The 13,583-nt window shown below is 40.9% G+C and overlaps 1 protein-coding gene across 4 annotated transcripts in view; it reads left to right on the top strand.

The window, feature by feature from the left end:
• prkar1b (protein kinase cAMP-dependent type I regulatory subunit beta) overlaps positions 1-9,000 on the top strand; it is a 50,572-nt gene extending 41,572 nt beyond the window's left edge. For all 4 annotated transcript variants that reach the window (XM_011478185.3, XM_004071434.4, XM_020705308.2 and 1 more), the window contains 3 exons: positions 1,305-1,426; positions 7,022-7,103; positions 7,458-9,000. In XM_011478185.3, the coding sequence (XP_011476487.1) occupies positions 1,305-1,426; positions 7,022-7,103; positions 7,458-7,630 (377 nt within the window). In that variant the 3' untranslated portion in view covers positions 7,631-9,000. The remainder of the gene's footprint in view (positions 1-1,304; positions 1,427-7,021; positions 7,104-7,457) is intronic.
• Positions 9,001-13,583: the final 4,583 nt, after the last annotated feature.

Below are 13,583 nucleotides of genomic sequence, written 5' to 3' on the forward strand. Positions count from 1 at the left end.
AGGGAGAGGGAGCGTTTTTGTTTTTTCTTTGATCTTTGAGATAGCCACGAAATTGGGAACAAGCTCTTGATGTGATGGAGTGAAGGTAGAAAAAAACAAACACACGGACACACAAATGCACCTCAGCAGGCAAGCGGTTACTTCACTTCTCTGGATGTTTACTATGCATGTGTGCTACTAGGGAATCTAAGTGGGTGCAGGGTCAGTGAAGCGCGAAATGTAGGTTCTTTAGTCAGGACATTTGTGTATCGTGTTACTTGCCTTGCCGTTAAAGATCACCTCCATGGACCTCCAGCCTTTTGCTTGCAGCCAGACAGAAAACATCCATCTGGGGTCCGTCAGACACCCCGGCCCCACTGCAGGGGACACTGGACACTTCTAAATCAGCAAACCTATCCTAGATAATCCTAAGTACATACACAGTTATGCATTCACACAAACAGACATGCAGGGATCAGTTACTGAACACATGAGGAGACAATAGTTTCAGACAAAAAATCCTGTCGTAGTTTTACGCCTCCAGCCTTTGTCTTAAACAAATGAAAGCAATGAAGCTAGAAGCTGAGGATGAGGATGAGGAGTGTCTTTAATACAGATGAGTCCCACTTCATATGTAAATACACACTATTAACTATAACCAAAAGTGAAACACCTTAAAGATACAGAGCTTTTCATGATCAAAAATGATGTAAATTTCTCTGTTAAAGGCAGCGTTTCACTAATGTCTACAGCAAATGTGTGAAAGATCATCTTTAAAATTCATCTAAAACTTCCAGAAAAAAACAAATACCACAGCACGAACCCAGAGTTTAATAAAAAAAATTAAAAACTCATGTTTTTGAAATGATAGAACTATTATAAGCTATTAGCCCTTCCATGCTGTGATGTTTGTGTTCCCTCCTTCAAGACACAATCTTTAAAAGTGATCAAACCAAAATGACTTTTGTTTTAAATTCCACACATTGGCTAAGAATGAACTCTCAGCAGACACTGGACAGCCTTGGTTTGTTTACTTTACCCTGGGTAACGGGTACTGGACTGTCTTGAGCATAAAGCAGATGACTGTCACCACATCCATACTCAGCAGAGCTGATTTAGGGCTCAGTCTCAGTGTTTAAGCCTCATAGGCCTCCATGACATGAGGGAGTAGTCGGAGGATCTAAGATATGTAGGCTTCCTGATGAATGACTGGATTAGCCTCAGAGGGAATTAATCTCAGCATTTTACTGGAAAACTGTGTAAATGAGTGTGTTCTGCACAAACCAAGTGAGAATAACCTGCTCAATGTGACTAACACTTAACAGAGTCTTTGGATAAGTGGGAGCGGCTGACTGTGGCTGATGCTCTGGAGCCTGTTCAGTTTGAGGATGGAGAAAAGATTGTGGTGCAAGGAGAGCCGGGCGATGACTTCTTCATAATTACAGAGGTAAGTCCTGTCATGTGACCTTGGTAATTAACCATCCTTACACTTCCTGTATCATAGTTTTTTAAACGTGGAAAGGGAAACAGGTAGGCACCACAGTGGAGGTTCCTGTCATCTCCTTGACATCAGAATTGATCCCAGTTTATTGCCAACAGCAGGCAGATTACCAGGTGGTGCTCTCTGCCACCATTCCTTCTCAGACCCCCCCCCCCCCTTCACACTACAGGCTTTGTGGAACTGGGGCCTCTGAAGGGCCCCCTGCCTGTCATCCTGACACACTTTTGATTAACTCCATACTTATACTGCTTTCACCAGGGTCAAGTTCAGAAAATTCAGACTGCAGAGAGTTGGGGCCAATTGCTGTATTATCCTTTGCCTCCTGTTTTTATCTAGTTTTCAAATGTCCTCAAAATCTTTTCATCCACTTTGCTTACTCTATTTCCAGAACCAGTTCTCCCTGTGTTTTGTTTAGAAAGCTTACTAGCGGTTAAATCGAAGGAGAATTATATCGAGGGTGCAGAGTGATGGATCTGTCGTTATCCCTGTTTTGACTCATTCTTGCTCCTCACCTGTGCCCTTCCAGCACAGCGCTCTTTCTCCTCCTGCAATCCTTCCTTCAGCCAAACGTTGCACTTTTTGCCTCCTTTCAGATATATCACATCCATATTTCTTCGAGTGAGTCTATGCAGTTTATGTTTTTACCTTTAAATCAGACCAAATTATTAAAACTGCAATCATGATCATAAAGTAAATTAAGAAATCTGCACTTCACTCATTAAAAAAGCTGAGTGTGTTTGTAATTCCATCTATTTAAATGCCAGTTTTAGTTGGAAGTATCAAAAAGAGGTCCAAAAACCCTCTAAAGTCTTGTTTTCTCAAATATTACTCGTACTAATGCTGACTCATCTATTTTGTTCTTCAAAATTTGAACATTAGAAGAATAGAAATGAATCACAAGTGTAGGAGACAACGAGGATAAAGGAAAGACGCTTCAATTCTCTGCTGCATTTTTAACAAAATGTATAAAATATAAAAATTTCCATATATATATATATATATAGCCTTGCACATCATCCTGCAAAGTCTCACTTCTCCTCTGTTAATGTCTCATGCTGTCAGATTTTCCCAGAGCCAGGCAGACTGTGGTGGAATGCATGCTGCTGATTTTCACACAGGGTCAGGAGACCTCGCCTCCTGGGAGGGAGACGAGAGAGGGAAGGATGAGTCAAAGAGGCAGGGACTTGTGGGTCGATTTGAGGGATCACAAGTAAAAAACAAAAAAAGGAAAAGAGGATTTGAGTTATAACGAGATATGTCCTCTGACAATTCTTTTTCATCAACATATCTTTTCTGTTAAATTTTCTTCTAATTGTGATATAAGACGTCAAACTTTGTTGTTTTTTTCCCTTTTACTATCTCAAACTTTATTGTCTGTGTCTTTAAACTCTTTCCTTTATGTTTCTGCAGTTTGTCTCATCTCAGCCTTAGACAAATCTATGTAACTATTAAATACATGTTGCAAGATTAATAAAGGGAGGGGGAGATTCATCACTTTATGTGCCCTGCAGGAGAAAAGGGGCCCTAAAGAAAAGTGACCTGTTTACATTTTTTTTCCTCTTATTATACAAACAAGCCTTTACAGGCACGGAAAGCCTCAAAGACTTGATCTCACCTTTCTTTGTATCGGCTCTGTTTTACCTTCAACCTGCTTTCATTCTGCATTGTCTGTGACCCAACTTTCACTAACGTCGCTCCTTTGTTGCACATTCAAGCGTGTTTATAGGCAAAAAAAAAGCTCTGTAACACGGACCATTAAGTCTAAAAGAAGTCTTTTCTTTTGAATTGAAGAAATGTAATTTGATTTTGAAGAAAATAGATGAGATTACAAACGGCTGTTGACTTCTGCATGAAAACAGTCTATATTATCACGACGGTTCACTGTTCACTTCTCTTCCCCCTGATCTCTTCCAGTCATCGGGATTTATCTTTTTTTTCTGACCTCACACAAAAATATTCATGACTTGCAGAATGATAGAAAAGCCTTTGTTCATGTCTCTGTTAATAGTCCCTAAAAACCCATACTGATAAAAATACTGGTTTTAGTGTTTTTAACATGTTCTAGTGGCATCATGCTGATAATGGGGGACATATAGAAAATTAAGCTCCAGCTTAGGAGTATGTCTTTATTTTAAATCAGGAGCAGCTGAAAAAAGGCCATCTAAAAAAACACTTGTGCTGTGATGTAGAAACTTCAATCAGCAAGCTCCCTGCTCCGCTCCATTCTGATGCATCCACTTGTAGACGATTAGATCCATGTCATTACTTCCTTTTTTTTTTGCACTGGTCCGGGGTTGTGAGGGGCTGTAAGCTAGCAGGACATGGGTGCAAACATCGGTGATGGGAAGTGGGGGTGGGGTTGCTCCTCACCAACAGTCCATCCCACAACTCAGATGCAAATTTCTAATGAACTACTGCTGCTCTGCAGAAACTATGTCCTAAAAAAAGATACATTTTAATACAATTTGGGCCAAAAACGTCATAATCATAATTAAAAGGTATTGGGAACACTTTAGAATACACCAAAAGATAATGGGAGTGGGACTTGAACCTTTTATTCCATTTGGATCAATAAATTCAATATATTTTTAGGTTAAAAAAATGTACTGACAAAGAGTGAAGGAAAGGCCAACAGGGTTTTACTGCAGTGAAGTCATTATAAGGAGCCCTCAGACTGCTGAGAGGGAATTTAGTGAGAAGCGCTGCTGTGTTTAGTAAGTAAGCTGTGTTGGTGTTTGAATGAGAAGGTGCAGACACTCCTGGTGCTGGGTGGCCCCATGATCAGGCTACTCTGGATATCCCCTTTCTCCATCAGTGCCTGCACCCTTCTCCGTTCCTTTTTGCATGTTGGCGCTCTTACTGCTTGTTAACATTTGACTTGTCGCTGCCATTTGATGCGTTACACTTAAGGCATGATGCATTTTTTACCTATTAATTTGGGAGTGTTAGGAGAGTTCCCTTCTTTTCTCCATCTTTACTGCTTCATTCTCACACACACTGAGTTGGACAGTGAAAGCCCCCCGGTGTTTATAAAAAAACGTGTCTGTGGAGCACAGCACTGCCCCTGGGGTGGTACACACGATGGTTATCTGGACCACACTGGAGGAGGCCCGTCCACCCATGAACAACCGAAGCCGCAGAGCTGCACTGTCTCACTCTCTTTGTTTGGACAAGAATTGAAAGAAGAGTCTTTCACCGGATTATAAACAGTCAGTGCCCCCTTCAACCTCAAAACCATGCTGGCAGAAATTGTTCAAATGATGCAGAAGCAGCATTGTGAGCGGTCACCTGAGGTGGAAATCTTAACCGTAAAAAGATTTATGTTTTTCAGAGACTGAGAACAATATGTTCCACCATCTGTTTATCTTCTCACCGAGCCCAAATGGGAACTTGAATGAAAGGGGTCACTGCAGGTGGGGCTTTTACATGGCACTTGTTACATGGCATTCACAGACATGAATGATCTATTTTAAAAGTGTTCCCAGTGGTGTTTTAATAAAGAAAATGCTGTTTTTAGCCACAAACCAAAAACTGTATGGTTTTCTAGGACATAGGAAGAGTTTATTGGAAATACACCTCTGAGTTGTGGGCGGGACTGTTGGCATGGAGTGAGCCTGCCCCACTTCCCTTCATCCATCTGTGCTCTACTGCACAATTCTCATTGGTGCGGGTCTTTAAATTACTTCTTCAGGAGCAAAAAAAAAAAAAGGATTTTGATCAAAAATGTAAAGCAATACTTTACTAATACTAAAATACTAATACTAAAAACCACATACAGGACAAAAACCAGCCATGCTGTTTTTAACAAATGTCGTCATGGCATTGTAAAATGTCTCCACAGTCTGTGTTTGCACGTTTACTTTGAAGAAACTTCCTGTCTAAAACCCTTCTTGCATGTTTTCTCATGAGACTGTGGTGCCTTTTTTGGTCAACTTTAGCAGCTTTCTAAACCAAAAAAATCAACAACACACATAAGAATGCACAGTCTCAAAACACTCACTTCCTCCTTATGCTGTCTAAATCTTGTTTGTATATATGCACAAGAGGTTCAATTAAAAGTACACGACTACAGCAGGAAATTAAATATGTCTTTGCAGGCTTTATTTATTTGCTGGAAATGTGCCCATAGTTGCATCATTGAGCAGACGAGGACTTTATTGTATATGTTGAGTGTTTATGCTTAAAAAGTCCAAATACAGTTTACTTTTCATAAATGTTTCTAAACCAATCAGTCTGAGCAGATTAAACCTAAAAAAAAAGATATTTTTTTGTTCCAAAAACATATTCTCTTTGTGCACATTGATTTTTTTCTGGATTTGATTTCTGTAGTTTTTGTAACAAATTGAGTAAAATCAGTGAAAAATACAGCTTCATAACTGCAGTATGTGGTCATCCGCCATTTTTATTAACATTAGCTTTAACGTGAAAGTGATTTGAACTGAAACTTCGGAACAGTGTCAGGAAAGTAAGACATATGCAACAACAACATTTAGGCCACAGTGTAATTATCTTAGTTCAAAGTGGGAAGGAGACCCATGTTCCAAAGCCTGAATCCGTTCTGCTGTCCACATATTTGCTGGAACACTTGTATGGTGATATTCACTTGGATAGCCTCCTCTTCTTCTGGACAACTCATTTCTGCCACAAACTGAGTCACACACATCTCCTTCACTCAAATAACAGTCTCACCTTCGTCCGCTCGCACTGACTCACTTCGTGTTCAGTCCCATTATGTTCATATTTAACATTATTAGCCCAGTTCATGCGAGTAGTAACAAGATCAGAGAAAGATTAAGACACAATAAGAGAGTCTGGTGATTCTGAGCTCGTTCTCTGCCAGATTTGTTGCAGCCATCATTTACAGAACTTGTGCAGTGCACGTAAACATCTACCTAACGTCAACATTGACACATATTGAACTATGCTTGGTAAATTTTAGCATATATTTTTTAGTATTCAAGCTAGTGAGGTAGCATGCAGAAAGATGGATGTTGCAGCATATTCTCACACGCTCACATGAAGTTTGTCAGCAGCTGCAAAGCTTGACAGCAGGAGCTGTTGTCATCTGTTGGGCAGAGGAAATGGAAATCTTTATTCCTCTGTTAGACTTTTTAGATGACTCACACACGCACACATCCCACACACAACAACAACAACCAGGGGATGATGGCAAGACGTCCAGCATGTTTGCTGAAGTCTCTGCAGAAGACATCAGCTGTTGGACTCTGCAGATTCTGCCTGAAAGCACAAAAAAAGGGTTTGCTCTCTTATAAAATACAGTTCTGGGAAGGTGATGATGTTGAGAAAGATGCTCAGGTTCTTAGAGGGTCCTAAGTCTTTTGGAACAGATGTTTCTAATAGGTTTTGAACTCTGCAGGTGTCCATTCCAGCAAAGAGGGGACTAAACCCTGCACACCTGTGGTCCCATCAAACGTCCTACAGATGATTTTCAGCTTAACCCTCTTTATCCTCCCGTCCTGCACGCACACCCTCCTCCTTTTATTCCAGTGTTTCCTTCATGTCCCTGCCTTCTGTCTGCAGGGAATAGCCTCCGTTCTGCAGCGCCGCTCTGACAACGAGGAATATGTGGAGGTTGGACGCCTTGGACCATCCGACTACTTTGGTCAGTGTCATCTGAGCGTTTTTTTTTTCTATTTCTCTGAATCCCAAAGAACAAAATAAACCCTATTATTAAAAAACAAAATGTGATTTTTTTAAAAATAAAAATGGTCAATAGCATCTTAAGAATAACAGAAATTGATTGCAAAATAAAATGGTTTGAGCAACGGCAACAAAAAAAGTCAATTGTTTTTCCAATTATTTTACTTCCCTTTTTCCCTTTTTTTTCATTTAAGCTTGTATCTTGTTGAGATGACTTTATATTACATCATCACTGCATATATTCAATCCAAAAGAATCCAAGCAATTATCAATGTTTCGGTACAAATCCATTTTTGACAAACTTTGGCTCCTCCAGGTGAGATCGCCCTGCTGTTGAACCGGCCCCGGGCAGCCACGGTGGTGGCCCGAGGCCCCCTCAAGTGTGTAAAGCTGGACAGGCCCCGCTTTGAGCGCGTGCTGGGGCCCTGCTCTGAGATCCTCAAGAGAAACATCCAGAGATACAACAGCTTCATCTCCCTCACCGTGTGACAGGTCAAAGCCCCCACCAGCAGGGGTGTTCATCATCAGCATCTGAATTTCGAAGACGGCGTCAAGCAGGATGTGAGGTTGCCATAAGGTGGATTCAACATCCCCAACAAGAAAGTGCTTGTTTTCTGCAATTTTGAAATGTTTTTTTTTTTTTTTTTAATTATTTGCTTGTTTCTTTTCTGTGCACTTTGACTTGATCTGTGCTGTGGTAGCTTTATGTCAAACGACCATGTGAGAAGGCTAATGATTTAATGTGAACAGATCGTGCAGAGTGTGTCAGATATAAATGACGCATGCAAGACTGCCTGAGAACAATGTTTGCACTTTCAAGTCATTTCTGAAGGAGATGGATAAAGTCAGGAAGCATGGATGAAGTGCAGTCATGTTTACGTACAGCGTGAGGAAGTGGCCATGCATTTCTTCACTCGCTTGCCGTTTGGCTTTTTCCTACTTCACTTTTGACTGTGGTACGATTCTAAATCAAAGCAAGCAGATTTTTGTTACCATTTATTGTAGCTTTAAGAGTTCAAAAAATGTTGCTAAAACTGTTAGTTTCATTTGAGGAGTTTCAGGAGGCACACTTTTGTTAACTTTTATTTTGAAACTTCTCAAAAAAAGGCTTCAGCCAAACACAACTTAATCCTTCTACTAATGTATTATCTGTGCATCACAGCATGTTATAGGTCATTTAAAATAAACAGATCCATTCTTGAAATACTTGTTAGCATCTTAATTTTTCACTTTTTTTTTTTCAAATGCACACTGTAGCAGTAATAAGTTTTTGTTGTTACGACTCACAACGAAAAAGCTTTCGTCTCACTTTTAGTAAATGCTTAGCCATGTTTTTCTTCCTTTTTTGGCTTAAAAAATGCAAACTTTTATGTTTAGTTTTGCAGGTTTTTAACTCTTTGTGTGGTGTTCTGTCAAAAATAATAAAAAGTATGGTTTTCTGAAGCAGCTCAGTCTAACCTGAGCTTTTATATTCCAAAGGTACTGTAGCGTTTTACATCCACTTTGCAAACACGGTCTAAAAAAATAAAAACTCACGTAAAGCGCTCATTTGTTTACCCGGTCTCAGGACTTGCAAAGCTTCAACAAAAACAAATCTAACCTGACAATTTGTTAAAACTGATTTTCTCTGATTGATATTGTGTCTGCACCACACGCCTGCAGTTCAAAGTCAATAATTATAGACGTTGGAGTGACGTAATAAATGTGCGTTGCTTTCTTTTGATCAACTTCCACATCTGAACCAGCAACTCATGTTGTGTATATGGAATTGTTTAAAAAAATCCTTCTGTATGCCCTTTCTTGTAATTTTTTCTTTTGACTATTAATAATCTTGGAAAATAAAGCTAAGTCTAAATCTGCTTGATTTTTCTCCCTTCTTTTTTTTTTTAGGAAAGCTTCCAGCATCCTCTCCTCTCCTCTCCTCTCCTCTAGTCTCAGATAGTCTCCCTGGATGGTATAAGTATAGCCCCCAATTCCACAGTTAGAAACCTTGGGGTTTTACTTGACCAGGATTTATCATTTAAGGCTCACATATCTCAGGCGTGCAGAACTGCCTTTTTTCACCTGCGGAATATTGCTAAGATCAGAAATATACTTTCTAAGAGTGATGCTGAAAAACTCATCCATGCATTTGTTACGTCGAGGCTGGATTACTGTAACTCCTTGTTAGCAGCGTGTCCTAAGAGTTCCTTAAGAAGTCTCCAGCTTGTTCAGAACGCAGCAGCTAGATTGTTAGCTGGAACTAGCAGAAGACATCACATCACTCCTGTGTTAGTTTCGCTCCATTGGCTCCCAGTTGATTCTAGAATTAAGTTCAAGATCCTCCTGTTAACCTATAAGGCCTTACATGGAATGGCCCCGTCCTATATTAAGGACCTCATAGTCCCTTACCATCCAATAAGAACACTTCGCTCGCAAAATGCAGGACTGCTTGTGGTTCCTAGAATTAGTAAAAGTACGGTTGGAGGTAGAGCGTTTAGCCACCAAGCCCCTGTCTTATGGAATAAACTCCCAGCTCATGTAAGAGAGGCCGACTCAGTTTCTGCATTCAAAGCTAGACTGAAAACATTCCTCTTTGGACAGGCTTATTGTCAGACTAGTTAGTATTCAGAGATTATTTAACTTAATGTTAGTTTGTTTAAATTAAACTTAATAATAACTATTTCTTTTAAAAGGCTGCTAGAAGTTGAAGCTGGGGTAACTATGGTGCACTGGGGTTCTGTCCTCTTTCCTTTTTTACTTCTACCCTTCCTCTCCTCTATTCTTGATCATAATTTATCATTTAGTTCTCCATGCCTCTGTTTGGTGCAGTGCGATTCATGTATTGTCCCTCTTTTCCTCTCCCCTCCTGGGGAGTGGGAGTGCTTCCAGACTCCAGTTGGCTCATCCGTGCTCCTGTTCCTGACCGTTTACCTCGTCTCTGCTCCTGCTCCTACACCTGGCTGTGGATCCTGCCTCTGGCTCATCTCTGGCTCGTCTCTGCTCTGTGCCTGACCGAGTACCTCGTCTCTGCTCCTGCTCCTACACCTGGCTGTGGTTCCTGTCTCCGGCTCGACTCGCGCCTTTGACTGTCCCCACAACCACGGCTGGATGAAGCTCGTCTGCTGGACTTTTATATATGTAGTTGTAGATTTAGATAAGTTAATTCTTCTCTAAGAGTTCTGGTAAATCGCCTGTCCGTCCTGGGGGAGGATCCCTCCTTCATGTGGGCACCCCTGAGGTTTCTTCGTTTTTTCCGGAATCCGGTTTTTTTGGGAGTTTTTCCTTACCGCGAAGGGGGGTCTAAGGGCAGGGATGCCAGTATAGCTTAGTCAGTTTGTTAGTTCATTTTAGTATTTTTCTATTGAACTCTTTGTATTCGTGATCCTTTTGATTTCATGTTTTACTTCGAAGCCCATCGAGACGACTGTTGTTGTGATTTTGGGCTATACAAATAAAATTGAATTGAATTGAATTGAATTGAATCCTCTCCTCTCCTCTCCTCTCCTCTCCTCTCCTCTCCTCTCTGGTCTTTTCCAACTCACCTTGCCATCTCTATTATATCTTACTCTTCTCTTCATAAAACGCTCATCCTTCCTGCTCTCCATCCTTCACCGTGCAGAAATCCCTCAATCTTTGCCATCGGAGCTCCTCCCGCTCCGGACTAAAGCCCCCTCAGCTTTGACACATTCCTCTTCATCTTAATGCTCACTAAATCAACTGTGGAATGTGCCCGCCACTCGCTGACATCGAGTTGAATACTCCCCTCATCTCATATGTTTTACCGTCCAACTCTTTTGCTTTGACATTAAAACTAACAGACTGTTAGGATGGATTGCCTTTTATCTGCAAAGACTAAGATATGATTCCAATGAAAATGCCCCAATAATCTTATATGGGTTTTTCTTGACCATATTCCTGCTGCGTATACTTCAATATTCAATATCACTAGAAAAATATATATATTTAGTTTAATTTTCCCTATTTAATTTTACTTTGTGTTAGTTGTTCCAACTCCTTTCTTTGTGTTCTTTGAGATGAAGAAATCAAGCAGATATGGAAATCGGGAGCAGCCCCATCACCTTTACTCCTTCAATCACCAACATCCGTGCTGCAGATGCTTTCAATCACACAGCTCCTCCTATAGAGGAGTTTGATTCCACACACTTGTGTTTTATTATCCAAACAGCAGGATGCTCCAGTGCACTGCTGGGAAGAAAAAGAATGAGGAGGACATAAAGCATGGAGCAGGTAATTATGGTGGCGGTTGGAGCATGGAGCTGTTGGGGAAAAGGAAGAATGGTGCACCACCTTCACTGACCTGAAACCAGGCCTGCTTTCTGTCACTTTTTAGTTCCACCAAAACCCACTCACATTTGTGCATAAAATAACACCAACATTGTAATTTTTTTTTGCCCTGTCAATTTACAAGCACGTTGCTCCTCATTTGACTATTTTTTCTTTTAACTGCAAAGAATTTACAAGATAAAAAGCCAGGGAAGAATGTGGTGTGTGTGGTTGTTTGTGTTTGTTGCACCCCATTACTGGATGCAGCAACCCAAAATCCCATGAGATCATCTGTTTCCCTTAAACTTCTCTCTTTTGTTTCCCATTTTCTTTTCTTTTTATTCCCATAGATGTCATTTTCCTCCATTCCCTCTTATGGCTGGAAGCATTAAAAGAAAAAGAAATCGTTATTTCTTCTTGTTCATTTCCTCCTGCTTCAGGTTTCCCACCACCCAGGCGTGGTCACAGGTGGCCGAGCAACAGTGAGGCTGATAGGATTGAAAGCTTAGGGAGGAGAGGTGGGAATTGAGCAGAGGTCAGAAAAAGAAAGAGTTAAAAAAAAAAAGTTCAATCAGACCATTACAGCTATTTCAAACCAAAAAGGATTCAGGGACACATCAAATTTATTTCTATGTAAAATATCTAAAAAAAGAAAAATCAAAGTCGCTTTTTTGAAAGAAGGGACTGTGCAAGAAGTGCAAAGAAGCAGAAAAAATGGAGAAAAGAAATAAAAAATTAGGAACTGAAGGAGGAGATGAGGTATTTGTTTGTTATTTAGCTTTTACTTTCCCAAGCTTGTTATTGTTGCTCATTTCCTGTTGGACAAGTAAACATTTTAACATGTAGCAGCGCTGAATCCAGGCCCCCCCAGCTCGCTTCAGTTTTGGCCTTGATTTCAAAGCTTTTCCCAGCGAGCAGAACCTCGTGTGACTCGCTTCCAAACGACGTGTTGCGAAAACAAACAAAAGACTCGAATGTTCAGCTGACATTCTGCATGCAGGGGGAGAGAAAAGAAAAAAAAAAAACGAAAAGGGGAAGCAGGTCAGGAGCATTTTTCTGAGTGTGATATTCCATCATGCGCATGACTCTGCAATCTCCTTCCCACATTGATCCCAACCCGGCACAATGCATCACTTCACAGCAGCTCCAACCTCAGTCCCAGGAGACGCATAGGAGCAGTTGTCTCAATTGTTTGTTGTTTTGGATTTTTCCGCTCCCACTCTCGGGGGAATCTTTGAGGTTTTGAGTTCCAATCAGAGCAGCAGCCAAACTCATCCTTTTTAGAAAGATGTAGGAATACATTAGATAAAAGATCCCTTGAGGATAGTTTCGGAGAAGCCTACCCAGAAAATATCAGAAAACCTTTGACCCCAGAATATTCCTTTTCGGAATCTCATGTTTTCAAATCAGAAGTTCAGAAGTCATCATTATTCTGTCTCTACAGGGTTAGGTCGTATCCCCGACAACACATCTTCTCATTGCAGGTGCTTGAAGACACCTCAAATGCTGTCAAGAGTCTTTAGATTGTCAGGCCACCCAAACGTTTGACAATCCTTCTTGAGAACTGAGAAATTTATACTTTTTGGATTCAGCGGTGCTCCAGGGGATGGCAGAGCCTGGAGAGTGCAGCCAAGGTGGCCCCAGTTATCCCTAAAACCCCGCAGGACCCTGTTCGGAGGAGACCCGGCTCCCCCTAAACCCTGATGGAATGTGTGGATTTGACTGAAAGCTGTAACAAGAGAGCGCTCTCTGCTAACTTTAAGCCCATAATGGCGCCACTTCCTGTTGATAATCGGTTTGTTGTGATCTCTTTCTGACTCAGGATTTTGACACTTCATCTTGAGTGAAGGACGAAGAACGAGAATACAGGTTCTCTTCGTTTACGTCCAGAATGGTCAGCGCCAAAAAATATTATTATATTTGTCCCTCCTTGATTGTGTCTGTCAGTTTTAACGAAGATAGGAAATTGCTGACATCTTACCTCTTGGGTGTTCTATTTTTAGAGCTTCCAATAATAACAATAAAAGCACTGAATGCCTCCTGTAATGGTTTTTAAAGGCAGCTACAGAGCTCCTCCAGCTTCTTGGGAGTTTTTTTGGGGGGGTAAGGGGCTCACATTAACTCCTGTTAATCATTACCACAATGCGTGCAAAAAAAGCTTCACGGTACGGCCCAT

This window comes from Oryzias latipes, chromosome 8 (genome assembly GCF_002234675.1).
Source record: "Oryzias latipes chromosome 8, ASM223467v1".
Taxonomy (NCBI): Eukaryota; Metazoa; Chordata; class Actinopteri; order Beloniformes; family Adrianichthyidae; genus Oryzias; species Oryzias latipes.